The sequence below is a fragment of the Rhinolophus sinicus genome, linkage group LG13, assembly GCF_036562045.2.
Source record: "Rhinolophus sinicus isolate RSC01 linkage group LG13, ASM3656204v1, whole genome shotgun sequence".
Taxonomy (NCBI): Eukaryota; Metazoa; Chordata; class Mammalia; order Chiroptera; family Rhinolophidae; genus Rhinolophus; species Rhinolophus sinicus.
In genome coordinates this window covers 368,737-394,281 of record NC_133762.1, presented here as the reverse complement: position 1 = coordinate 394,281, position 25,545 = coordinate 368,737, and the positions used below count along the sequence as shown (strand labels likewise).

General features: G+C 47.2%; 1 protein-coding gene across 6 annotated transcripts in view; it reads right to left on the bottom strand.

Annotated features, from left to right (window-relative positions):
* Nucleotides 1-25,545, bottom strand: part of OCA2 (OCA2 melanosomal transmembrane protein) — an 82,187-nt gene that overhangs the window by 34,480 nt on the left and 22,162 nt on the right. For all 6 annotated transcript variants that reach the window (XR_012491200.1, XR_002139338.2, XM_074317610.1 and 3 more), the window contains exons 10-15: nt 13,577-13,648; nt 12,946-13,011; nt 10,424-10,480; nt 9,286-9,410; nt 7,467-7,605; nt 5,413-5,545 (exon numbers count right to left, since the gene is read on the bottom strand). Coding sequence is in view for 4 of the 6 variants with exons in the window: in XM_074317610.1 (XP_074173711.1) it covers nt 5,413-5,545; nt 7,467-7,605; nt 9,286-9,410; nt 10,424-10,480; nt 12,946-13,011; nt 13,577-13,648 (592 nt within the window). In the remaining 2 variants the exon portion in view is untranslated. The remainder of the gene's footprint in view (nt 1-5,412; nt 5,546-7,466; nt 7,606-9,285; nt 9,411-10,423; nt 10,481-12,945; nt 13,012-13,576; nt 13,649-25,545) is intronic.

Below are 25,545 nucleotides of genomic sequence, written 5' to 3'. Positions count from 1 at the left end.
TTCCTGCAGCCAGCAGTTCAGGTCATGCTTTCAGCCAAATGCAGACACTGCCCAACCTTTGAACAATTTCAGAAACACAGTGTAGTTCTCAGTGGGCCGCGCCTGGGCTCCACAGTAGGGCATGTGGTAAGAACAGGACATGGGATGGCCCTCGCTCCCGACCAGGCCCCACACTGAGCTCCTGTCTAGGAAAGGCCATAGGTGAGAGGGACGCAGACAACCTTAGGAAATGCTGAAATTAACAGGATGAGGCCAATTTTCTCCCATCAGTGAATTCAGACACCTTATGATACAGAAGAGTAGAGAGAAATGATTGGCCAATTCATTGGCTTCTAAAATACTAAAACATTTTATGGAAGTTTCCATGTAAGCTCTATTTTACCATTAAAGGCACCACATAAATCCCTCAAACTATCCACTGAAAGGATACAAGGAGGCACAGTATTTTCACCAATCACCTATTATGTCGACATACTGCACCACACCAAGCACAGGAATTCGAGATGAAAGTCAAAGGCTGAACCCTCTCAGGCAGGTCTGAGCAATTGACAGTGGCTCAGGGCAGAGGGGAGGCTGGGCAATTACCCAGGCCTGTGTTGCAGCTCTCAAAGCGACAGGAAAGCACAACCTTTTCAGCCCCTCTATTCCATGCACGAGTGGTGATCACCCACTAGGTAGCAGACCTACTACAAACGCTGAGTGGCATCAATGAGCGAGGCGGAGAGACGCAAGCTGAGCATGTCCAGACTCAGAAAAGACACAACCACCAGTACACAGGAACACTACACTAAATCCATCTCGATTCACACATGGTTTTCTCTAAAGGGTCAAACAAGGTGAGTGATGTGTTTTAATTCGATACAAATTGACACTCTGTAGCTTACTGAAAGAAACTTGGGTATAATTCAAGTTTATACCTCTTCAGAGAATCAGATCCATAATTTCCTTCTGGAAAGTCTCACACCTCAATAAGCAACATTTTCAGGTGGATTCTAGAATGTTCCTCCATACAGTTGAAACATATCCTAAGTCGTTTTCAAGGGCTCTTAGAGGCCTAAGCCAAATATTTCTGTTTTTTCAACACTATAATTTAATTTATTTTTGTTATAAGAGGAATACTTACAGATTTTAGCAGACCAAAATAACTTGGAGGGAATGCTTCCCAAGTTTGGCATTCGTAAACAGTAAAATAAAATAAAATAATGAAATATAATAGCCCACATACCACGTATCTTTTTAATGAGCTATTTCTTTCCAATATAAAATGTATTGTTTTTACAAAGAAAGTTTTAAAGTACCTACATTAAGTCATCTTGTATTTAAAAGAATGTCAAGCTTGTTAACACGATATATAACAAAAATGTATTTTGATTTGTATTTCAGACTAAACAGCAATAACAAAAAATGTTGACTCTCCCCCCCAAAAAACCACCATGAGATTATATAAAAGGAAAGAGCAGGAGAGGGAGAAAAACGAATGAACTTGCTTTCGGAAAAGCCAAGTACAAAACATCACTCTGGAGAAGCTCTGAGGTAGGAGTCTCAGGGGAAAATGCCCTGGCCAGGAGTTGAGAAATGGAATTATACTATCGTAAGGTTCTTATACTTTACAGTAAGTGGTAGAACATCGCTTGAAGTTGTGGCATAATTATCACTAAAATCACAAAACAGAATTAGAGCCAAAAATGTTACAGCAGAAAGAGGAGATAAAATGGAATATTTTGAAATATTCTATTCAAAACAAGACATAAAATGAGGGGGAAAGGAATATAAAAAAGAGAAAGCAACAACATAATACACTTAAATTCAACCATATCACTAATCACATTAAATATAAATGATATAAACACACCAATTAAAAGGCAGAGATTAATCAGATTGGATAAAAAAGTAAGACCCAACTATAAGCTACTTGTAAGAAATGCACTTTAAATAGAAAGGAATAAGTATGCTAAAAGTAAAAGGATAGAAAGATACACCACACTAACACTAGTCAAGAGAAAGTGGGAACTGCTACATTAACAACAAGATAAATTTCAGAGCAAGAATACGGCTATGGATAGGGAAGGTCATTTCCTAATGATATATCTTCAAGAGGACATAAGAACCCTAAATGTTTATGTAACCCAATAACAGAATTTTAAAATGTATAAAGCAAAAATCACAGAATTGCAAAGAGAAATAGACAAATCCACAATCATAATTAGAGATTTCTATATCAATTTCTCAATGATTGATAAAACAAGTAAACAGAAAATCAACAAGAATATAGAAGATTTGAATAATATTATCAGCCAACTTGACCTACTGACCATATAGACATAACATCACCCAACAACAGCAGAATATTCGTTTCTAATGCACATGGAAAGTTTACAAGTTTGGACTACATTCTAGCCATAAAACAAGTTTCAATAAATTTAAAAGAATTCAAGTTTTACAAAAGTTATTCTCTGACCATTGTGAAATTAAATTAGGGGACCAACTGTATGGTGATGGATGATAACTAGACTTACAGTGGTGGGCACTATGTAGTGTATGCAAATACAGAATTATAATGAAATATGTGCAATCTTGTATACCAATTGTGTCACAATAAAAAGTAGTAATAAGTAAAATACCTTAACAAAACACTAAAAAAGAATAATGAAAGAATGTTCTGAACAACTTTAGAATAATTCTTTGCATAACTGAGATACAATGGACAAATTCCTTGAAACATGTAAACCACCAGTAATCACTCAAGATGCAAAAGATAACCTTAATAGCCAGGCCTATATCTATTAAGGAATTTTAATCATTCTAGTTAAAAACCTTCCCCCATATACACACACAAAGACAGACAGACAGACACACACACACACACACACACACACACACACACACACACACAGAAGAAAGGAAGGAAAGAAGGAAATCCAGGCCTTTAAATGACCTTGTAAACATTTAAGGGGAAAGTAGTAGCAATTCTACAACATCTCTTTGAAAAAAACTGAAGAGGAGAATATACATCTGAACTTATCCTATGAGGACAGCGAAAAAAAAAAGAAAAAAAGACATAAAAAAGGAAACTACACACCAATATCCTCAATGTGTATAGATACATATATTCTATACAAAATATTAGCAAGGCGTTGACTCTGGTGTTTATTTGTGCTTTTCACCAAATAAGTCACGTTCTCCTCCACTTGGCAGGCTAACCTGCCCTGGCCCCTGTGATGGTATGGCCTGGTGACAGTCGGGACAGCTAGCTGTGAGCAGAGGCATCCTGTGTCACACGTGGTTCTCTTTGCCTCGATGACCAGCAGCTCAGGGCTCTGAGAACTGATGACAAGCAGGGCACTACCCGCCCACATGGCATGAAGTCAAAGTGAGGATGAGAAAAGGCTTTGAGATTTCAGGGTAACTTTTCATGGCTATGGTGCAGGGTCCTGGGACAGCAGGACCAAGTGTGCTCTGACAGATGCCCTAGGTGCCCCTGCAGACCTGCTGAACCCCATCTCTAAGGCAAGGCCTGGGAATCTGTAATTATACTAAGCAACTGCAAATTGGAGACCCCTATTCCCAACAGTGGCCCAGAGCAATCGCCCTGACTGCACAGCATGTTTTGTGCTGATTTACAGCCTATGTTGGCACTGCTGTAAGTTTCAGCATTATCCAGGCCCCAGCCATCCCCTCTTCAATAAATGGTGTTGGGAAAACTGGACAGCCACAAGTATGAAACAAGACTATACTCTGACACCACACACAAAAATTAACTCAAATGGATTAGACTTGAATGGAAAACCTCAAACCACATAATAAGAGAAGAAAAGATAGGCCCTACGCTTATGGACCTGGGTCTCAGAGGGGTTTTGTGAAACCCCTCTAAGGGAAACAAAAGCAAAAATAAATGAATAGGACTCCGTCACACTTAAAAGCTTCTGCACAGCAAAAGAAACCATCAACATAACAAAGAGGCAACCAACCAAATGGGAGAAGATATTTGCAGATGATACTTCCAATAAGGGGCTAATATCCAAAATATATAAAGAACACATACAACTCAACAACAGCAACGACAACAAAAATCTGATTAAAAAATGGGCAGAGGACCTAAATAGACATTTTTCCAAGAAAGATTGACCGATGGCCAACAGACACATGAAAAGATGCTCAACGTCACTAGTCACCAGGGAGATGCAAGTCAAAACCACAATGAGATGTCACTTCATACATGTTAGAATGGCTATTATCAGTAAGACAAGACATAAGTGTTGGAGAAGATGTGGAGAAAAGGGAGCCCTCATGCACTGTTGGCAGGAAAGTAAATTGGTGCAGCCACTATGGAAAACAGGATGGGGGTTCCTCAGAAAATTAAAAATAGAACTACCCAGCAATCCCTCTTCTGGCTACCTATGTGAAAAATATGAAAACACTTTTCTGTAAAAATATATGCACCCCCATGTTCATTGCAGCATTATTTACAATAATGAAGACATGGAAACAACTTAAGTGTCCACTGAAGAATGAATGGATAAAGATGTAGTATGTACACACACACACACACACACACACACACACACACACACACACACACAGGAGTACTACTCAGCCATAAGAAGGATGAAATCTTGTCATTCGCGACAACATGGATGGATCTTGAGAGTATTACACTAACTGAAATAAGTCAGAAAAAGACAAAAACCACATGATCTCACTCAGATGTGGAATATAAAACAAAAAGGAGCAAATGAACTAACAAAACAAATAAAAACAAAGTCAGAGACACAAACAACAGAATGGTGGTGACCAGAGAGGAGGGGTGGGGGGGAGGGCAAAGTGGGTAAAGAGGTCACGTATGGTGACAGAAGAGACTAGACCTTGGGTGGTGAGCGTGTAGTAGAGTACACAGATGTCAAATTATAATGCTGTACCCCTGAAAATTAGATAATGTAATTAACCAATGCTACCCCAATAAATTTAATTTTAAAAAACTAAAGAAAAACTCATAGACACACACAATAGTTTAGTGGTTACCAGAAGGTAAGGGGGGAGTGGGGGGTAGATGAGGGTAACGGGGGCCAAATATATGGTGATGGAAGGAGAACTGTGGGTGGTGAACACACAATGTGATATATAGATGACGTATTACAGAATTGTACACCTGAAACCTATGTAACTTTAATAACCATTGCCACCCCAATAAATTTAATTTAAAAAAAAAAAAAAAAACCTAAAGAGGCACAGGTCAAAAAAAAAAAAAAAAAAGGCACAGGTCATGGATTTGAACCCCCTGAAAGCACACTATGTACCAGGAGGCAGATGGGACATGACCAACATGTCCCCAATGGTCTGCATGTGACAGACCTTCCCCCGGAACAGTGTCACGGCAGCACACACTGGGTCTGCATGAGGTGTGCTCACACTCACCAACAATCTCACTGGGTTCCTTGTTGTATAGCTTCCTGTTCCAGAAAAGGAGTCTGAGGAGGGGGAAGGAGAACAGGAGGACGAAGCAAATCCCAACAAACATGTGAGCCGTGAACCCCACGAAGTCCAGGCCCTGGAAACAGGAAACAGGAAGTAAGGTGACAGGCGGGGCTCTCGCTGCACAGGCGCAGCTCCCACATCCATTCTAGCTGGTTCCAAGTGGGTCACATTCTCCTGTTGCGGGTCCGGTTTTCTCGCTTCCTTGCAGGCCTTGTGACCTCTGAGTGGAGGCCAGACACTGTGAACTCACTGTGCATTGTTGGATGTTTTTGTATTCCTGTCAATATTCATGCGGTTCATTCTTGGATGCAGTTAAACTACCGAGCAAAAGCTTGATTGTTTGGGGTCTTCCAGATTTATTAGGTGGAACCAGGGCAGTATTCAGTAGAGAGCCAATGACCACCCTTCCGAGCGCCCCTTTTTCTGGCCCGTGTGTCAAGCGCTCTTCCCTCTCATCTTATTGGGTTGTTCTTCCCCTGGCCTGGGTGGTTCCCCCACAGATCTCTGGGGCTCTCCCTGTGCAGCTCTCCTCTCTGTCCTGCACTTTCTAACTGCCGTGGTCTCTCCAGACTCAGTCTGGGCCCTCAGCTCAGGAGTCCGATGAGCCCCCGTGGCCTTCCTCCTGCACTGCATCCTGGGAACTCTCTCAGGGGTGAGCTGGGGCCATCACAGCTCACCTCACCTCCTTTGTTTCCCATCTCTTGGGGACCACTGTCCTTTTTAAGCCTGATGTCAAGTATCTTGATTACCATTATCTGATTTTGGTTTGGGATTCTTGTTTTGGTTTTTGGTTTACTTTCTTTTTGGATGTCTTAGCATCAGTAAGATAGGAAATCAGCCCCTGTTACTTCATCTTGGCCAGAGTAGAGGTAATACTGTCTGTTTACCCATGTCTGTCCACACACAAGCATTCTGGGAGACTGTATGCACCCAAATACTGAGAGGATAATTGTGCTGGGATCACACAATTTTTTTTTTTTTTTTGGTGTGTGATTTCTATTGTCTACAATACATGTGTCACTATAGAATAAAAATAAAAATATGTGTCTCTAAAAATAGTTCTCTTCTGTGTGATGAGGCCTAGCCTGGGTGACAGGTGCCCCTGGATACACGCCAGTGCTTTGCCGAGGGTGACACGACCGTGGACGGACAGGGAAGCTCACACAGCTGCCAGCTGGTTTCCCAGGCAAACCACAGGTATTAGAGTTTAGCAGAGCATCGAAGTTATGCCCCGAATCTCTGAACATGGTGGACCCACAAAGGCCATCATACCCGACAGCCAAAGCTTAAATATTTTTACGGAACACAGCACACACAAACACACTGACATGGACACACACACACATAAACACATTGATGCCCCTCATGGACACACACAAAAACACACCATCTATAACAAACGGCACCAATTTGGAAGCGTTTTCACTGATACTAAAAGGATAGATATGAGAAAACTGTAATGACCAAAGAATGGTAAATGAAAATTAATTTTGTAATTCTAGTGCTAACTTCTTTAGATATGTAAAATACCATTTGCACTTTCTTCAAATCTTTCGTTTTACTTTATGTGCAAAGAAATTATAGTTTAATATTTATAAGAGCTTTCAAAAAATTCCCAAACATCTTGATTTTGTGAATCTTTTTTAAAAAAGAATTCACATTTTTTCATCATGAATTCACCCATCATTGCTGGAAAATAAGGGAACAGATCATTTTATTCTTGAAACCTCAGTTCCCATTAATATATTCTACTTTGACTACATAAATGAGTGTATCAATCTGTTTCCTGAAAAATTTATCAGAATGAGTATGAAATGACTCAGCCCACTTACCAGTACATTGGAGGCCCGTCACCTAACCCCACCCCCCAGAGAGCCAACAGCACTCAGCATGATGGGCAGACAGAGGATGTGTCCCTGTGGGGCACAGTGCTCCGTGGGCAGGAGGCTGGGCTCCATGTTTCCTAGGAGCCACCCTTGCATGCGGGTACGTACCATCTTCCTCAGCTCCTGGTTGGAAACAATAATGACATTTGGTGGGTCCCCAATGGCAGTGGCAGCTCCTCCAATGTTTGTGAAGATCACTTCTGCAATGAGCACTTGTCTTGGATCAAGATTCAGCACCTCACACAACCTGCCACAAAGAGAGGGCATGCAAGGCCCACTGTCCACATGGAAAGGCCCATGTGCAACCTGAATGTCTGAAGCACTTGCACAAGGAAAGCACACGCGTGTGTACACATGCACACGCACACACATGGTTGCACACGCACACACATGCACCTGTAAGGAAAGCAATGCTGAGGGGTGAACGACAACGCTACAGATACAGGCAACAGTTGACTCAGAATTACATTTCTCTGAAAGTTAGCCCACCACGCACTTGAACCGTCAGTGTGGAAATGTACCTCCACCCCGCCCCGCACAGTTCTGGAGGGAGCACAGTTACGTGTGCAGGTCTCCAGTGGAGGACAGGCCCAGGCTCAGGTGAGCGGACGAGGGCCACCAGGCCCGTGTGAGTCAGGGGTGAAGCCGAGCAGAAAGCACCCCCGCCCAGCGGCTCACACCAAGCCTGCACACCTGGTTCCTTATGCACTTCCCTTTCTCAGGTGTGGAGGCCCGAAGCTGACCCTCACCCCTTCCCTTTAGCTGCTACCCACAGACCTCTTCCTTAGAGAAGGAGCACGCACTCGGCAGCAGTGCTTCTCCACGTGGGCTGCCCTCTACACCTGCCTGGGGACCGTCGCTGCCCAGCCCACACAGACCTACCCCTGGGCCTGGGCCTGGGAGGCAGCATTCTATGTCCCCAGGTGGGTTCGGTGAGCACACAGTTGACAAACGCTGCTCCAAAGAAAGTTTAGGAAACACGTCATGCGTCCCCATCATACACCTGCCCATCCACACAGCCCCGTTCCCAGGGAAACCGGCCAGGGTCCTGGCTGCCAGGCGGCCCTGCTGACTCAGCAGCTTCCACCACCTCCAGCTCATCCGAGGGGACCAGCCCGGGGCTGTGTGGAAGCTGAGCAGGGTGCAGTGTCTGGGGACGAGGGACAGGACTGAGTGCACAAATGTGTATCAGACCCAGTCAGCCGCAGCAGCTCAGGAAGCCCTGGGACCTGCTTCTAGAAGGTGAATAACTTGTGTGCTCTCCAGCACCTGACCGGCACCAAGATGGCGCCCACCTAAGTGGGCCTGTTTAAAGCCAGTCAGTACAGACAAGGGAGGGTCGCTTGTTAACCCCTCTGATGGTACCACCCAAAGCAGGCAGTTGAAGTGACTTGTCTGAAGCCCTCGCAAGCTAGCTTGTCTCCTGCACTCAGGACCAGCCGAGCGCCAGCATGCGATGGGTCCAAGCAGGAAGGGCCATGACATGCTGGGGCACCGTCTCTAAAACGACGCACGTGAGGTATGCCGAGTACATGAGTCTGCATCTGGGCCTCCACAGTGACCGGGCCTGAAGCTCAAGCGTCAGATTCCAGGCAAACGGCCTGTGGTGCTCGATGTGTTAAGTGAATAGAGTGGATGGAATGAAAGGAAATGGAACTGAATCGAACCGAATTTCTCTTCCCCAAGTTACCCCATAAAACCTTGTGCTTAGTGGCCCCCATCCATTCGCCATCCAGGCCGGGTCCCTTGAGCCACCCAAGAGGCGGCCAGAGCGAGAGGGCTGCTCGATGACCTGCTGGGGACCCATGGACAAGAGCACCTGGCCCCTGGCAGTCTCTCCTCGCAGAACAGCAAGGCTTGCATCTCCTGACTCTTACAGGCGTTGCCGTGAGCCTGGCCGGGCGCCCACGTGAGCCACTCTGCATACCTTATGGTCACGGGAGTGAAGAGAAGAGAGGTGGTGACATTGTCCAGAAAGGCAGACAGGATGGCGGCGATGAGACACAGCATGATGATCATGACCCACACTCGCCCCCGGGACAGTCTGTAGGCCTGGGACACACGGAAAGGAACGAGTGAGGGTCAGCAGGCTGAGGACTAGATGCGCCTTTTCCTGAGGGCTCTGAGAATAAACACTGCACGGTGGGGGCACAGTGAGACCACGGCTGGTAAGTCTGCTGAGGTACGGGAGTGATGGCCTCACGGGGGCACTGGAAATCCACCTTGGCCTGTGTCCCCTGCATCCGAAGCTCCTGCACGGTGCCCTGGGATGGTTCACTTGCCACAGGAGATGGGCCTCCACCCCTTTAACATTATCCAGTCTTCTCCAACCTCCTCCCGCTTGCACGGCCTAGACTGCGTCGGGCCATCCACCCGACCTGCTGCTTAGAGGAGACTTTCAGCACTAAGGTACCAGGAGAAAGGCACCAGGTGTCTCCCGGGAAGGTGCAGGGCGCTGCGCACAGATGGAGAACACCAAACACCACCATGTGGTTCTGCCACTCAGGGTTTGCAAAGTGCTTTGCTGAGGATACAATTTTTTAAAGAACGTCTCAGTTCTAACAAGATAAATAAAGCAAGCACATTGGTAGCCTTTGCATTCACCGTGTACAGCAAGGTCTCCTCCTGCCAACCCTGAGTGACAGGTCGTGGTAGGGCCCCCAGGGCCCCAGTCATGAAAGTGAATGTGGATACACTCCATGCTTAGAAAGTAGTCGTTGACATTATTTCACCAAAAAACAACGTCATCAGAAGCTGATGACTTGAAATATTTAGCTACTCCAAAATGCAAAACGGTTTTTGATATGTAGCTCTCGAGTGCCAGTTTAAATAACGTCCCACACAATTATGACTCAAGGACCCTTCTCCTTGATCTCCTTCAGTTGTTTGTGGAGAAGCTGACGGATCACAGCAACTGTCCCCAGGCTTCCAGAAGCAAGTAATTTCAAAAAGGAAGGTGGAATTTAGAAATGTTTGCTTTAAATAGTAATCTTACTAAATATGTAATGGTGGGAAATAAATATATCAATTAACGCGTAACTGTTAAAAGGACACATCAAACCTACCTTCACGGCACAATAATCAAAAAATCCAGTTTCTGAAAATATGGCTACTAAGATCATCTGTGGAGAAAAGAGAAAAGGGAGACAAGGAGAAGCCTTGAGCGCCGCCCTGAAATGACCTTGCACTCAAGGCCCCCGCTGAGCTCTGGCCTGTGCGGGCGCTGCTGTCATCGAGCTTCTGCGGGGACTGAGTGCAGCCCACTTGCAAACCCCTGCACGGAGCCTCCTGCTAGCGGGTCTGCACCTCTATTTTTGTCCAGGGAGCTGTGCCCAGGTACATTATCATCCGTCTGACTTTCATTCACAACAAGCCTAGGGGCCACTATTACTCTTCGTTTTCCAGACCAGGAAACTGGGAGAGGGACGGAAGGTGACTTGCTTACAGTCACAAAGCAAGGAAGGAAATGGGCCAGAACGTGACCTTCTGCACTTAAATATCCACACGAGAAGAACTAAACGTTTGACGAATTTTAAATTGGGCTAAATTTGGTTTCCTAAAATATTAAACAGGTTTTTGTCACCAATTTGTTCAGGACATGCAAATAAGAGCAGTTATGCTGAAATGCTTATTCTTTGAGTTCTGTATGAACCCAGAATTCCTACTCAGCTGCATTTCTTCCTGGTGGTAACACTGAGATGATGGCAGTAACCATCATAGATAGTAACAAAAAGTACCATCCCATTGATTCCAAGTCTAATCCACCAGCCTGAACTTTCTGGAAGGTTCTCCATTCCACTTCCTCAGATGGCAGTGTACCATGCATTTAACGTGGGGTAAGAAGATGCAGGTTCAAATACTGATTCCGCTACTAAGTAGAAGTTAATTTTAACCTTGAGCAAAAAAAATGATTTAATCCTCTGCACTTTGTTTTCCTCACCTCAACTCTGAATGTTTTGTTCCTTGTGAAAATTCAATAAAATGATGTAAATTAAAGTACTTAGAAAATAGTAGGCCATGTATTGTCTTTCAAATAAACTGAGTAAAACAGAAATGTCCAAAACTCAGTTTAGACTCAGTACAAATACCTGCCTTGTCTAGGGGACCATCACCCCAACCCTAACGACCCCGGGCGCTATTGTGGGACGCACCAACGGAAGCTTCATGCGAACGCGAATGTGAACAGGTGGGTCCTGTGTGGCCTCCTACTCTGGTGAGGAAGCTGTTCCACACATCTGCAGCCAGAGCCACCCAAGAGAGATTGGAACTCAGGGATGCGGGTAAGTGGCCCCAGGCTGGTTGACTGCCGTGGAATGGGTGGAAAAGGCAGGGGCCTGCTTACATAAACTGTCTTTACCACCACCACCCCCAAAAGTTCTAGAATCATAGAAACTTGCTGAGCTGATTTCAACTGAAAATATAATAAACCATTTGTTATGAGCTAACTGTGCCCCTACTCATCTGTTGAAATCTTAATGCCCAGTACCTCCGACTGTATTATGGGGGTGATGAAGTTAAAGTGGGCCCTAACCCAGTCTGACCACTGTCCCTATGAAAAGGGGCAATGAGGACATAGATACACAGAGGGACGAGCATGTGAGGACACAGGGAAACAGTGGCCATCCACACACCCGGGAGAGAGGCCTCAGGAGGGACCAGCCCTGCCGACACCCTGATCTCGAATTCCAGCCTCCGGAAAAGAGGGAAGACATTCAGTTGTTTCAGTGCCATTTGGAGTACTTTATTATGGCTGCCCCAGGGATCTAACAAGCCATTCATTTAAGGGTTTTTGTTAAACTTATTTTACAAGACATTTGGCATGCCACCTACTTCCTTCCAGATGACCCAACCCTTTGTACTTTTCAGGACCCAACACAAAGGTGAGTTCCTCCATGGAGCCTGACCCCAGAGCACTGCCCTGCTCCCCACCCTGCACCTACAGAGGCGGCAGCCAGTTTGGGTTACACTGAAGCCTAGAGTAGCAGGGCCCTCAGTTGGGGCTGGGGGTAGGGCGTAAATGTTAGTGAGGAAGAAGAGGGTGTGCAGTGACTCGCTCTCCACCGTGGGTGTGGCCCCCAGAGCCGGGAACCCTCCTTCAGACCACTCCACTGCGCGGGGGTCTTCAGAAGGTCAGGAGCCGCCCCCACTGCTGTCCAGGCCCCTCCAAAGCCCACTTACCCTAGTTAAAGCAGCTTACAGCTCATTTGGGGAAGCTCTCTTTCTTTATCCACACACTTTCTTACGCATACTTTTCCAATCCCTGAGACTTACATCGTTCATTTAGCTGGGCTATTCCATTTTATATTTTAAGGGTAGTAACTCAAAAATTGGTTAGATTTTCTAAATGGCAATATTATTTCACTATCAGACAGGCCGTAGAGTGAAATTCTCCAGCGAACTAACCAGAGCCTCAAATGTCCCATTCCTCCTCAGGAGAAATTGGCTAGACCTAAACTAACACTTCTCCGTCAAGCCCTGACTGTTGGGCGGCCTGTGTCTTTAGTCTGATGAAGGATTAGCAACGACAAAGAGAAGATCCCGGGTCCCAGCAGCCTTGGGCACGTCCCCCCGGAAGGACTGCGATTACCATGCCAAACAGCAGGGACAGGGTCTCGAAATCAATCCATTCCACCACGTGGGTCAGGCTGGGTCTCTGTAATCAAAGTACAAATTTGCCAATTAATCCTGGTGACGTTCTTTTGGTGCTGGGCTGTAGAAACATGCTGCCCTTTACAGCAAACCCACTCCTTGGGCCAGAGTCAAAAATCACACCATTCACTGGCCTCTGAAATCATATTATAATATCACCTCTGAAAACCATGCGTGCCCCAGGCAGCATAATGCAAGCCTGTGCATTTCGTAATGAGAAAAGCCAGTTTCTTAAATGCTGTCCCTGGGACTCTAGGAAGAACTGTAGTCTGAACTGCAGGACAGCTGCCCTACCTGCCAGGGCTGACAGCTTCACACCACTCAGCTCCACGGCCCTCGGCAAATGTTACGCTGGAGAATGACAGAGTGTGTGTGTCAAAGTCAAAGAAAAATACTCATCAATGCCATGAAGCCTGTTTGATTTTTCATGCCTCTAACACGGCTCCTGGAGGGACATGTGCAAATAGTCTAGAAGAGAGTGTAAAACACCAGCTAACGCCCAATCCCGGCACTGTCTGAAGCTGACACTATATCCAGAGGTGACCCTTCACGTGAATGTCACAACTTACATCACCAATGACAGCCAGCGCCGCTAGTGCCGCCAGAGAGCCCAACATGGCTGCCAGTGCTCTGTGAACAATCTGGAAAGAAACACAGGAAACGACTGTATTTAGAGCATGCAAAGGCCTGTGTCGGTGTAAGTGTCTGTCACGATCAGCCACTCAACACCATATCCATTAAGACAATAAATCTTGGGTCTTACTGTTGCAGAGTCTGGAAACCCCAGAAACACACACAAGCAGCAGCAGTCAGCCTCCTAAAGAAACTGCTTTCATTTCCTGAATAATTAGATGACCCGCGGGGTAGAAGCAGGAGGCTGAATAAAGTATGTTCTCCAAGGAAGCCCGCAGTTAATTGTCACCACTTACCATCCAATCCCTGGAACTGGACCCTTAGTTCCACAACATAAATCATGCCGCCAATTACTAAGACTGCTTTTACACCAAAGGTACACAGCCGGCACTGGATCTACTGGAGACGTCAGTGTTCTCACTGAATCACAAAGGCATCTTTTCTACTTAATTATAATTTCGAACGAACATGTAATTTTTAAGACAAAAAGTGAAGAAAGTTGAGGATGTGGAGAAATTAAAACCCTCAAACATTGCTGGTGGGAATGTAAAATGGTGCAGCTATCATGGAAAATGGTTTGGCAGTTTCTTAAAAAGTTAAATAATAAATTTACCATATAACCCAGCAATTCCACTTGCATGAATCTACCCAAGAGAAATGAAAACACACATCCTGTTAAATTAGTTAAACTAGGAGGCCATTAGACTGAGGGAGCTCCAGAGCCATAGCAGCCCATGTAAGCAAACCACAGCCTCAGCATCATGCCTTGAGGTAGAAATCAAACCCCTAGGACAACCAATCACAACCAGCCAGCTCGGCTTTCCCAAATAAGGTGAATGTTAAGCTACAGCCAATCAAATCACTTCCATGTTTGCTCCACCTTTTCTCTATAAAGTCTCTTCCCAGCTCCTGTGGATGGACTGCTCCTAGCCACTTCCAGTTTGGCACTGCCAGATTCAAAACAATTTTTGCTCAAGTAAACTCCTAAAACTTTAATATGCCTGAGTGTATCCTTTAACAGCCCACATAAGCACAAGGGTTTGGAGCAACATGATTCAAAATAGGCAAACACTGGAGACGTTCCAAAGTCCATCCACGGTGAATGGATAAACAAGACGCAGTACATGCCATGACAACAGGACTACTGATACATGTATGTAATGGATGGACCCAAAAGGCATTACACTAAGTGGAAGAAGCAAGACACAGAAAACTGTATCATTCCACTGATATGAACTGTGCAGAAAAGGCAGGTTTAGAGACAGAACGGAGATCAGGGCTGCCTGGGGCTGGAGGTGGCAGGAAGGGTTCAGAGGGCCCCAGGGGTGTTTACATAGCGATCAAACATTCTAAAACTGCACTGTGGTCATGAATGTTTGTGTCACTCCTACAGCCTGAATGTTCATGTCCTCCAAAATTCGTGTGCTGAAATCGTAACCCCAGAGGGCGGTATTAGGAGCTGGAGCCTTTAAGAGGTAAAGCGAGAAGGGCCCTCGTGAATGGGACTAATACCCTATTACAAAAGGCTGCAGAGACCCCTGCCCCACCCCCCGACATGTGAGGACCCAATAGGAGGCTGTGGCCTGGAGGAGGTCCTCCCCTGCCAGGACCGGCACCTGGACCTCGGACCCCCAGCCTCAGAACCATGAGAAACAGAGGGCTGCTCTGCGAGCCCCCCAAGCTGTGGCTTTGGCACCGCAGGTCCAGCGGACTGAGACAGAAAACTGCCCGAGCAGTGCCGGTGCTGATGTGCTGATGTCTGCAGACCCTCACGCCCCCTCCTTTCTTCCTGTGCCTCTCACTCTCCCTGCACTTGTCTTACCCCCATTCCCCAAAGCGCCCAGGGAGAACACAAGCCAATCTGCTCACATCTCAACATTTAAAAGCAAACTGGGAGGTGACATCAGCATCATCGCAGCAGCAGTCCCTCTGTTTTGTCCTCTAACAGCCAAATGGGCATCCATCCACAAAGAAAAGCGCCTCTGTGGGGGCAGTGGGGTCCAGCGGCAGACAGCAAGGGCATGGGCGGAGTCTGCCCACCGGTGCACAGGCCGCAGACCAGGAGCCGGCAAGCTGCCTGTTTCTGTGGGCCATCGTCGGGAAGCCTGGAGCTGACGGGCAGGTGCCGCGACAGGGCCAATGAACCGCAGCTCTCGGAAGCAGAGTCCCTCACACTGGAGCAAATGCACACTCAGGGACAGCGGACACACACAGAGGGGGACGGCAGAGAAATTAGCCGGCTTGGACTCTCCCACAGGCAAAGAGGGGGTGAAGGTGAGCACGTGCCCACTGCCCCGCTGTGGAGATGCCGCTGCAGGACCTGCTTCTGACCCACAGCGTCCAGAGTGTTGAGGTGGGGCCTCCACGCCAGTGGAGGGACAAGATCAGGAAAGAGTCGGTGAGCAGACCAAAGGAGGTTAAAGGAACGCGGACCCTGCTGACTTGCTCAGGACCTCAGCAGGAAGCCTGGCCACAAATCCTTGGGGGTAGCTCCCGACGATGCCCGCCAAGGCCAGTGCCACCCCGACCTTGAGGCTGCTAACCGGCCCGGCCACCTGCGCCCAGCTCCTCTGCGCACTCCCAAGTGTGGCAGGAGCCAGCTCCAGTACGCCAGGGAGACAGCGGGGTCTGCAGTCTGTGAGAAACCACAGATGTGAGCTGTGGCACCACCTTCTGGAAGACAGAAGACAGGTTCCCAGCAGCCAGCCTGGCGAGTGGTACGAACTGGAGAAGACACAAAAGCTTAAGAATTCCGCCACAAGAGGGCACAGGAAGTGTGGCGCAGGTGTAGCCATACCAGGCCGGGAAAACCCTGATGTAACAGGCCTGACAAACAGTATCTCCCACCTGGATACAACCGAGAAAGAGGTGTCTGTTACCTCAAATGCTGAAGCAGCAATTCAAAATCACAAGCAACATGAACAACCAAGGGAACACGTCATCACCAAAAGATGACAATAATTCCCCAATAACCAAACTCAAAAGCACAGAATTTTGCCATCTAACTCAATGAGCTACAAGAAAACACAGAGAATTGATTCAATGAAACCAGGAAAACAACACATGAACAAAATGAGAAGTTTAACAAATGGCTAGAAATCATGAAAAAAAAAAGCCAAACAGAAATTCTGGAACTGAAGTGAATGAATGAAAAATGCAGAGAAAGCATCAACAGCACAGCAGACCAAGTAGAAGAGAAAGTAAGTGGCCTAGGGGGCAGGCTCTGAACTAATGCAATCAGAGAAGAACAAAGATAAAATGAAAACGAGTCAGGAAAGCCTATGGGACTCCATCAAACGTTCACATATTAGAATAATCAGGTTCCTGAAGGACAAGGGCGAGAGAAGGGGGAGGAAAGTTTGTTTAAAGAAACAACAACTGACAGCTTCCCAGGCCTGGGGAGAGACTTCGACATTCAACACGAAGCAAAGAGATCACCCAACTATCTCAACACAGAAAGACCTTCTCCAAAACACACTGTAATGAAACTGTCACAAATGAAAGCTGAGGAGAGGCCCCCACGAGCAGCGACAGAAGAGAGGCTGTAAGCTAGGCTCTCAGGGGATTTCTCAGCAGAGACTCTACCGGCAGCAGACAGTGGGCCCGTCTCCCAGCGCTCGTGCGGGGAGGGACACAGAAGGGACGTCGGTGAGGGCTCGGGCGTCGGTCCTCCCGGAGTGGTGAGGGCCAGTCAGTTCCCACTCCTTCGGCACCAGGCTGTGTGGGAAACCAACTGTGACCCCACAGGGTGTGGCTGACAGTCAGACCCTGCCCGGCCTCACAGAAGCGAATCTTGCTCGTGAAAGGTGAGCCAGTGACAGGAACACAAAAGGAGCACCGGGACCCACCTCGCATACACACTCAGTCACACACGCACAGAGACACACAGACATACACACTCACACACCAAATGTCCTCCCAAGTGATCCCTCCCTGACTGGTCATCAAACTCGGGACAAGGCCCGCCCCCCTCTGGACTTCAGATCTTCTTATACATAAAAGGGGAGCCATCAGCCCGCACCACCCACGTGTGTGGGGACAGGTCAAGAGGATGGCTGGCTGCCTGCACTCTGAAGCTCAGTGGCATGGGTGCCCTCGGGCACCTCCACCCCCTCAGAAAAGATGCTACCTGCCCCACTGACGAGTGTGGGACCCACACACACCATCCTGTCTGAGCCCCAGTTCCTCCACCTGTGAAACACCTGTTCTGTGGGGTCTCCTGTATTAGCGTCCTAGAGCTGTGGTCACCAACTGGGTGGCTTAAAACAATATGACGTATCCTCTTACAGCTCCACAGGCCAGGAGTCCCACAGGGCAGCCAAGCTCAAGGTGTCCACACAGGGCTCCTTCTAAGGGCTCTCGGGCAGAGCCCGGGTCCTCAGCTGCACAGCTTCTGTCACCTGTAACTGGTGCCCTCAAAGCCAGCAAGTGGGCTAAGTCCTCGTGTCACTCTCCATGACCCTGTTCCACAGTCACGTCTCCCGCTGACCACAGCTGGGAAAGGTTCTTCACGGCCAAGGAGCTGGGCCCACCTGGAAACCCAGGAAAATCTCCCAAGGCCCTTCCCCTAGTCATAGCTGCCCAGTCCCTGCTGCCCTACACGGTGACATAAGCACAGGTTCTGGCGGTTAGGACGCGGACGTCTCCAGGAGCCACTACTCAGCCGTTATTCCAGTTCCTTTCTAGAACTTAGCAACATATGCAGTCGCCAAGCCAGACCCGCACGGGGTGTAACAGGCACTGCTCAGCCTCTGTGCAGGGGGTGTCCCCCCACCCCGAGAAGCGAGGTGGCCTGGTGAGAGGCACGGCCCCACAGCAGCCACTCAGGACCGTGGCTCGCTCCACCGTCACCAGCATAGGCTCTGGGCACATGGCCTGACCCGTCTGTGCACGATCTGCTCACCCAGAACGTGGGGGTGACAACGAAGCACCTCGTAGGCTGGGGGGGTCCCGAGGGTACACAGCACCATGCCAGCCACTCCTGCGTCCTTAAGTCCCCATCATCAGGTCTCACTGCAGCCCCTCCTGTCCCCCACACCTGTCTGTCAGCCTTCAAACAACAGCTCACTGCCTGCGGGGGCCAGGGCACCACCAGGGCGCCGAGACAAGTCCGCAAAACATGGGCCACTTTTCTAAGGAATTACATGGAGAAACCTTGTAGTATCGATTGTGAGCTTGTGAGAAGAAACCGTAGGCAGCGAGGCCCCGCCCAGCCACAGGCCCTGTGCCTCCTCCTGACTCCTTCACCACAGAAGTGTCTCTGCAGGTCAGCAAAGGAACCTTGTGACCTCGCCCACCAGTGCTCCTGCGGGTCTGAAGTCTTTGGTTTCAGAGGAGAGAAGGAAAGCTGCCTGGCGAAGGAGGTGATGGAGCCTGCCTGCGGAAGTCAGCCAGATACCACGGGAAGCCATGTGTTCCAGGAATCACGATACTGACCTCTGAGCAATGAGAAGTGTGGGGAGCCATGGTTGCAGTTAACTTTAAAGCCTTAACAGAATGGCTCAGTTTATACTTAACCTATTTTCTCCCCCTGAAGCAATTGTCTCTGCCTGCATCTGGAGAGTGCTTGCATGCTGCTCAGGAATGTGGTGGGAGTGGCCAGTTCCCAGAACAGAAGGCTGATGCCTATCAGGGCTATTGATAAGATAATTACATTTGGGAGTTTCAGTAAATTTTGTGTCTCCTGTGTTAAAGTTAAAGATTCACTGTTAACTAGGTAATGCATTTTTGTGCTTGCTAAACTGCACGTCCACAGAAGGTATAAATTCTGGGGACAAAATAAACTCAGCGTCTCCAGGAACACTGGGGTCCGCGATCGCCATCATCAAAGTGTGAGTGCCTTCTTTCATTCCCACTCCCCTTGTCAGGAACCATTCGACTCGTGGCGGCTGGCCCGCTACAAGTGGCGCCCGAACAGGGACTGAATATAGGGGTAATAGTGAGGAACACCGTGTGGCAAGGGCCCAGCTCATTGGAGCTAATCAGTGGATGCACGGTGAGCAAGGCACTGTCCCCTCGGTCGAATGAGTGTGTGAGTGAGTGATAGCTCCACGACTTTGTGTTACGGAGCTTGATTGGGTCCTAACCTGCGGTTCCGGTTCTGTCATACGGCATAACGGCGACTGGGCTTTACAACCCACCTGTCCGGGGATTTATACCGGAGCGCCTCTAGCTAAGACGGATTTAGCCCCGCAAGGGACACGGCCAGAAGGACACCTGGGTGTTTTTCTTTGTTTGAAAGAAGGGCCGAGTTAGGGAAAAAGGATGGGTCACGCCAGCAGCAAGGACCTGTATGTTAGAGGACTTAAGAAGTTGCTTACCGCCCGTGGCAGTCGGGTGAGCAGAGAACAGTTAGACAAGTTTTATAAAAATTGCAAAAGAAAGGTGGAAAAACAGTTACAAGATTATTATGCTGCCCATGGACTTAAACAAAAGGGCTGCAAGCTAGAGAAAGTGAAACAAGCTGAAAACGAGAAAATTCTCCCTTCTGCCGCTTCTCCGGCAGAGAGAGAGAAGGAGGGAGGGGGCACAAAGTTGTTAGAGGGAGTTCTTAAAGTTAACAAAGAGCCTGTTTGTCAGGAAGCTCCGGTCGAGCACCGGGAAGATTTAGACCCTCAAGATCAGAAAAAATTAGAAGATAAAGTAGCCAAATATGATAGGGACAAAAACTCTCCTTTAGTGGCTATGGCTCAAGGAGACGAGCAGCCTGCAGGCACTGCACTCTCTTTTGCAGATCAGCTAAAAAAGATTCAGGGACAGCTGATTGAGCTTAAAGTTGCTGTGGACAGAAAAAATTGTCCTCGGAGTCCCCAGATTCCTTTTAGAGATCAATAAAATCCTCGGGGTAAAGATCCCCCCACAGTTAATCCCTCTGCACCTCCTCCTGAGGAGCCCCGTAGGTGGGGACCTCCGCTGCAGTCTTTGGTTTGGGAAATGCCTGCTGAGCCTTCGCCAGGTTATGTTAAGCCAGGATCGGACTCTGTTGTACGATCCCCTCTTCAAATGGCTTGTAAAGAAGCTCACAAGCAAGGGGAGTCCACAGAGCATTTTAAAATATATCCTATCTTTAAAAGGCTCGGCAGACTGGGCCTTTATTAAAATCTCAATCAAAATAAAAGCCTAGATTACAACTAAATTCTCCTCCAAGTGTAGTTGCAGGGCTGGATCCACAGCCTGAGGCTCCTGTTTTAGCACCTGTGACAATCAGACAATTATCAGGCGTAAAAGATCAAAGGTCCCCCCTACAAAAGATTTTACAAGCTGCTAGTACAGGAGCAACTTTAAAAGGGACACATTGCTTCCTCTAATTCTCCCTGGAATTCTCCCATTTTTGTTATTAAGAAAAAATCTGGTAAGTAGAGATTATTACAAGATTTACAAAAAGTTAATAAAACCATAAAATTAATGGGAGCCTTACAGACAGGCTTGCCCTGTCCTACAGCCATATCAAAAAACACATATAAAATTGTTTTGGACTTAAAAAGATTGTTTTTATACTATACCTTTAAATCCTGATGACTGCCCTAGATTTGCTTTCAGTGTTCCTTCTGTTAATTTACAAAAACCTTTTAAGAGATATCATTGGCTAGTGCTACCTCAGGGTATGGCTAGTAGCCCTACATTATGTCAAAAATTTGTATCAGCTACAATAAAACCTACCCGAAGGGCATTTTCAGATATTTACATCATCCACTACATGGATGACATACTTCTTGCCCACTCTTGTGAACCAAAGTTGCTTGCTGCTTTTGCTCATTTACAAAAAAAGCTCCACAATTATGGGCTAGTTCTAGCCCCAGAAAAAATTCAACAAGTGCCTCCTTACTCTTATCTGGGATATTGTTTAATGCCTCAAGCCATTGTGCCTCAAAAAATACAAATCCGGCGAGATTGTTTAAAAACATTAAATAATTTCCAAAAGCTACTGGGAGACATTAATTGGATTAGACCTCAGTTGCGGTTGACAACTGGTAAATTACAACCTTTGTTTAAAATATTACGTGGGAAAGCTGATCCTGCTTCTCCCTGCGAGATAACACGGGGAAGAGGCTTTGCTTGTATTTCTCCAGGTCTGGAAGAAAAACCTTTGTAAATTCCTGGTCGGTGTTAAACCATACCATGAGCGACAGCCCACAGAAGAGAAGACATCTATAGATACCCATCCACGCCCCTAGGGTGTGAAAAAGCTCTCACTTTCCACAGCTGCAGAAGGACTTTCCACTTCAGACCCTGTTAAATGGAGAAAGACTTGGGTAGAGGGTTTGCTGGGGATATTGCTATTCTGTTTATTGTTCTGTTTGTTTTACATAGTCCTCAGATGTGGACAAATAGCCCTCCGACAGGCTGTAAATGAAATAACTACACGTTCTGTGTTTCTCATGCTTCAAAAACAAAAAAGGGGGCGATGTAGTCACACAACAGCCTAGCCGACTGTCCCCCCCATGTCTTTCCTTAGGGAAAGAAGAGCCTGTAAGACTGGCTTTTTAGGACTTTGCTTATCTCTATGTTTTACACCTCATGTCTCTCTGTCTGGTCCCCAAAAGATGGTTTGCAGCCAAAGACGGGTAAGATATCTCACGGGAGATACAACCTAAGCCAGGCAAAACCGAGTGGGGACCCCCAATGAGCTGCCTTAAAAAAATATGGGAAGAGGCCTTGCCTCCCCTTCCCCCTGCCTGGAAAAAGCCACTGCTGTCTCTGGCTTTCCTCAAAGGAGATCGGTAGCCAATGACGGGTAATGATCAGTAAGCGTTTTTACAACCTAAGACAGGAGTCGATCGCTTTGATGATCGATATCCAATGACGGGTAAGTGAAAATGTCTGTACTGACCACCTAAGCCAGACACGATCTCAAAAATATAAAATAAAAAAGGGGGAGATGTGGGGAGCCATGGTTGCAGTTAACTTTAAAGCCTTAACAGAATGGCTCAGTTTATACTTAACCTATTTCCTCCCCCTGAAGCAATTGTCTCTGCCTGCATCTGGAGAGTGCTTGCATGCTGCTCAGGAATGTGGTGGGAGTGGCCAGTTCCCAGAACAGAAGGCTGATGCCTATCAGGGCTATTGATAAGATAATTACATTTGGGAGTTTCAGTAAATTTTGTGTCTCCTGTGTTAAAGTTAAAGATTCACTGTTAACTAGGTAATGCATTTTTGTACTTGTTAAACTGCACGTCCACAGAAGGTATAAATTCTGGGGACAGAATAAACTCAGCGTCTCCAGGAACACTGGGGTCCGCGATCGCCATCATCAAAGTGTGAGTGCCTTCTTTCATTCCCACTCCCCTTGTCAGGAACCGTTCGACTCATGGCGGCTGGCCCGCTACAGAGAAGAGGCTCACGGACAATGGGAAATGAACAAGCTATCACTTAAAGCACAGCCTTGCAAATTATGATGACAAAAATGAGGGAAACGGAACTTGGAGGTTTGCACGGAAAAATAGCACTGTATGCATTCTGAATACAGTGTCTCACTCTCCACACGCGTTCCCACTTGCGTCAGTGAAAGTGTGGATCCCTTGGAAGGCTGAAGGTGTTCTTTACTCATTGCTCTTGAACCTGATTGCACAGTTAAAATTTTAAGCAAACACTGCAAGAGCTCCGGGACTAAATAGAAAAGAACCCAGGGCAAAGACATATGATCTCACACAAAAGCTACATCATTTTGCTTGAATTAGATAAAGTGACTGTAGGGGGTGAAGCCTGTGTGTTTCCAGCCGAAAGGGGCCCACTGTGCCAATCCTTGAAACATAATTACGGGGGTTGGATGAAAGGCTCATGGGAAAATTTTTCCTTTACGTGGTGAAATACTTTTCATGAAGATTGTGTTGTTTTTAAGTGATTTCATACAGTAGGAGGGCATCACAGCTTTAGCTGCAATAATGGGATTTCCACAAGCTGCACCGGGAAATCTCCCAAAGGCCCATTAGAGATGCAAAGTTCAAGAATTAGGAAGATCGGTCCAATTTTGTCTTTGGGGCTTTTAACAAGCGCTACTTTACAAGGATGAGAGATGCACCCCAAATCCTCAGGTAAGAAAATGGCACTCAGGATTACCTGCAGAAATGTCAATAACTAAGGAACACACCCCATCAAGCTACGAAAGGATGATGTTTCATTCCCACTCGGTTTCCTGTGAGTCGGAGACCGGCGGTGCCCCGACTCCCAGGAGCCAGGTCAGACCAGACCCAGAGTAGCACCTGGACACCTGCCAATCCCTGGAGAGGCTCTGGAAACGTCCTTATCTGGTGACTATTTATGGAGCACTTCTTCTGTGCCAGGTGCTGAGTCCACGCTGAACAGACCCAGCAGCCAGCATACAGAAATGAGGGAACTAGATGGCACGCTAGAGAGTGGCAGTGTGACACACTGATGTCAGAGCAGGACAAGAGAGGTTGGGGGCGTCTGGTGTGCCTGGAGAGCTGGCAGCAGCAGAGACGGAGGGCAGGCCAGAGAGTCTGCAGGCTGCCTGGCTGAGGCTGGTGCAGACAGACTGAGGGCGCATTCCCCCAGGGCCTAGATACCTTGGGCTCTGGGAAAACACTCTGCCCCAAAACGCAGGGCAACTTGAGTCCTCACCCAAGGCAAACCTCCCCCTGGGTGGGCCCTGGGCTGCTGCAATGTGGACTCTGAGTCTGCAAAGCCCACATCTAGCCCTTCTCATAATGCAGGACTTCCCGTGTCAGGGAGCCTGGAGGGAATTCCGGAAGCACAGGAAGTTACAGAAACACAAGGTCCAAAATACCATTCATTCTCCTAACACCTCTGTAACATCCCCCTCCTTCTACATCAAATTACAGACACGACAAAACAACAGAGAAACTTTTTCAAGAATAAATTGACATTGAACTGTATTTTTTAAATTACTACTGACTATAACTGATGAAAGCACATTGAATTCCCTAAATCTGTAAGTTCAAAATAATATTCAGGAAAATAGGAGAAAGACGTGACATAAACTCAGGGACTCCACTGGAAGTTCCTAAGGCAATAATTCATTACTATGAAAATCAAAAAGTAAAGAAAATAATTTATCTATCTCGTGTGTCTGGCATAAACTGTTTCACCTTAATAAAATTGGGTAGGAGAGAGTTCTTCAGTACAGAATGACTCATTGATGAGTGCAGATGAAATGACAGAATTAGACTGTTTATTGCACACATGACTGAAGTAACTGTGTTAGTCCCTGATGGATATTGGAACCACTAGGGGCAACTGCCATTGAGCTGTGACTTCTATACGTACAAGAAAGAGGCCCCGTGCTTCTGTCCGTGGTGCTGAAAGCAAACAGTCTCCCGCAGAATCTGCTGCTGAACAAGTTCAAAGAAACCTCTAACACTGGATCCTGTATGTATTGTAATGTCTGTAATAAATCAATTGCCTTTTGGCAGAAAAAGAAAACTATTGGGAGCAAAGGTAACAGGGAGCTTAACAATAAACAGGGCTGGCTGCCACCCCTGAAAGGGGACATCCAGACGTCGTGCTCCTCCTCCTGATATAGTTCAAACTCCCAGCACACCTGGAACTACCTGGACCCCCAAGCTGTACCTGAAGGCTTCAGATTGTAGGCTGTAAGGCAAAGAGGGCACAGATGAACCAATTCGTCCCACCAGGGTGAGTGAAGTCTACACAACACGAGCCAGGGTATCCACCCAGAGGGGCAGTGGACCTGCCCAGGCAGGCCTTATGTTACCATCACAAATGGGCCGTTCAAGGGGCTGGTATCTGGGTACTCGGCTTTTGGAATGCTCCCTACATCACCAAGTGCTAAGGCTGTTTGTGCGCCTGCTGTACGAGAGTGCCTAGACTGCTCGTGTCAAAATGTGACTTATGGTGAACTGCTCTCCTGCTGGGAGTCAGGGACCTTGGTCAGTTGAGGGTCCTACATGACAAAAGTCCGGCTCCT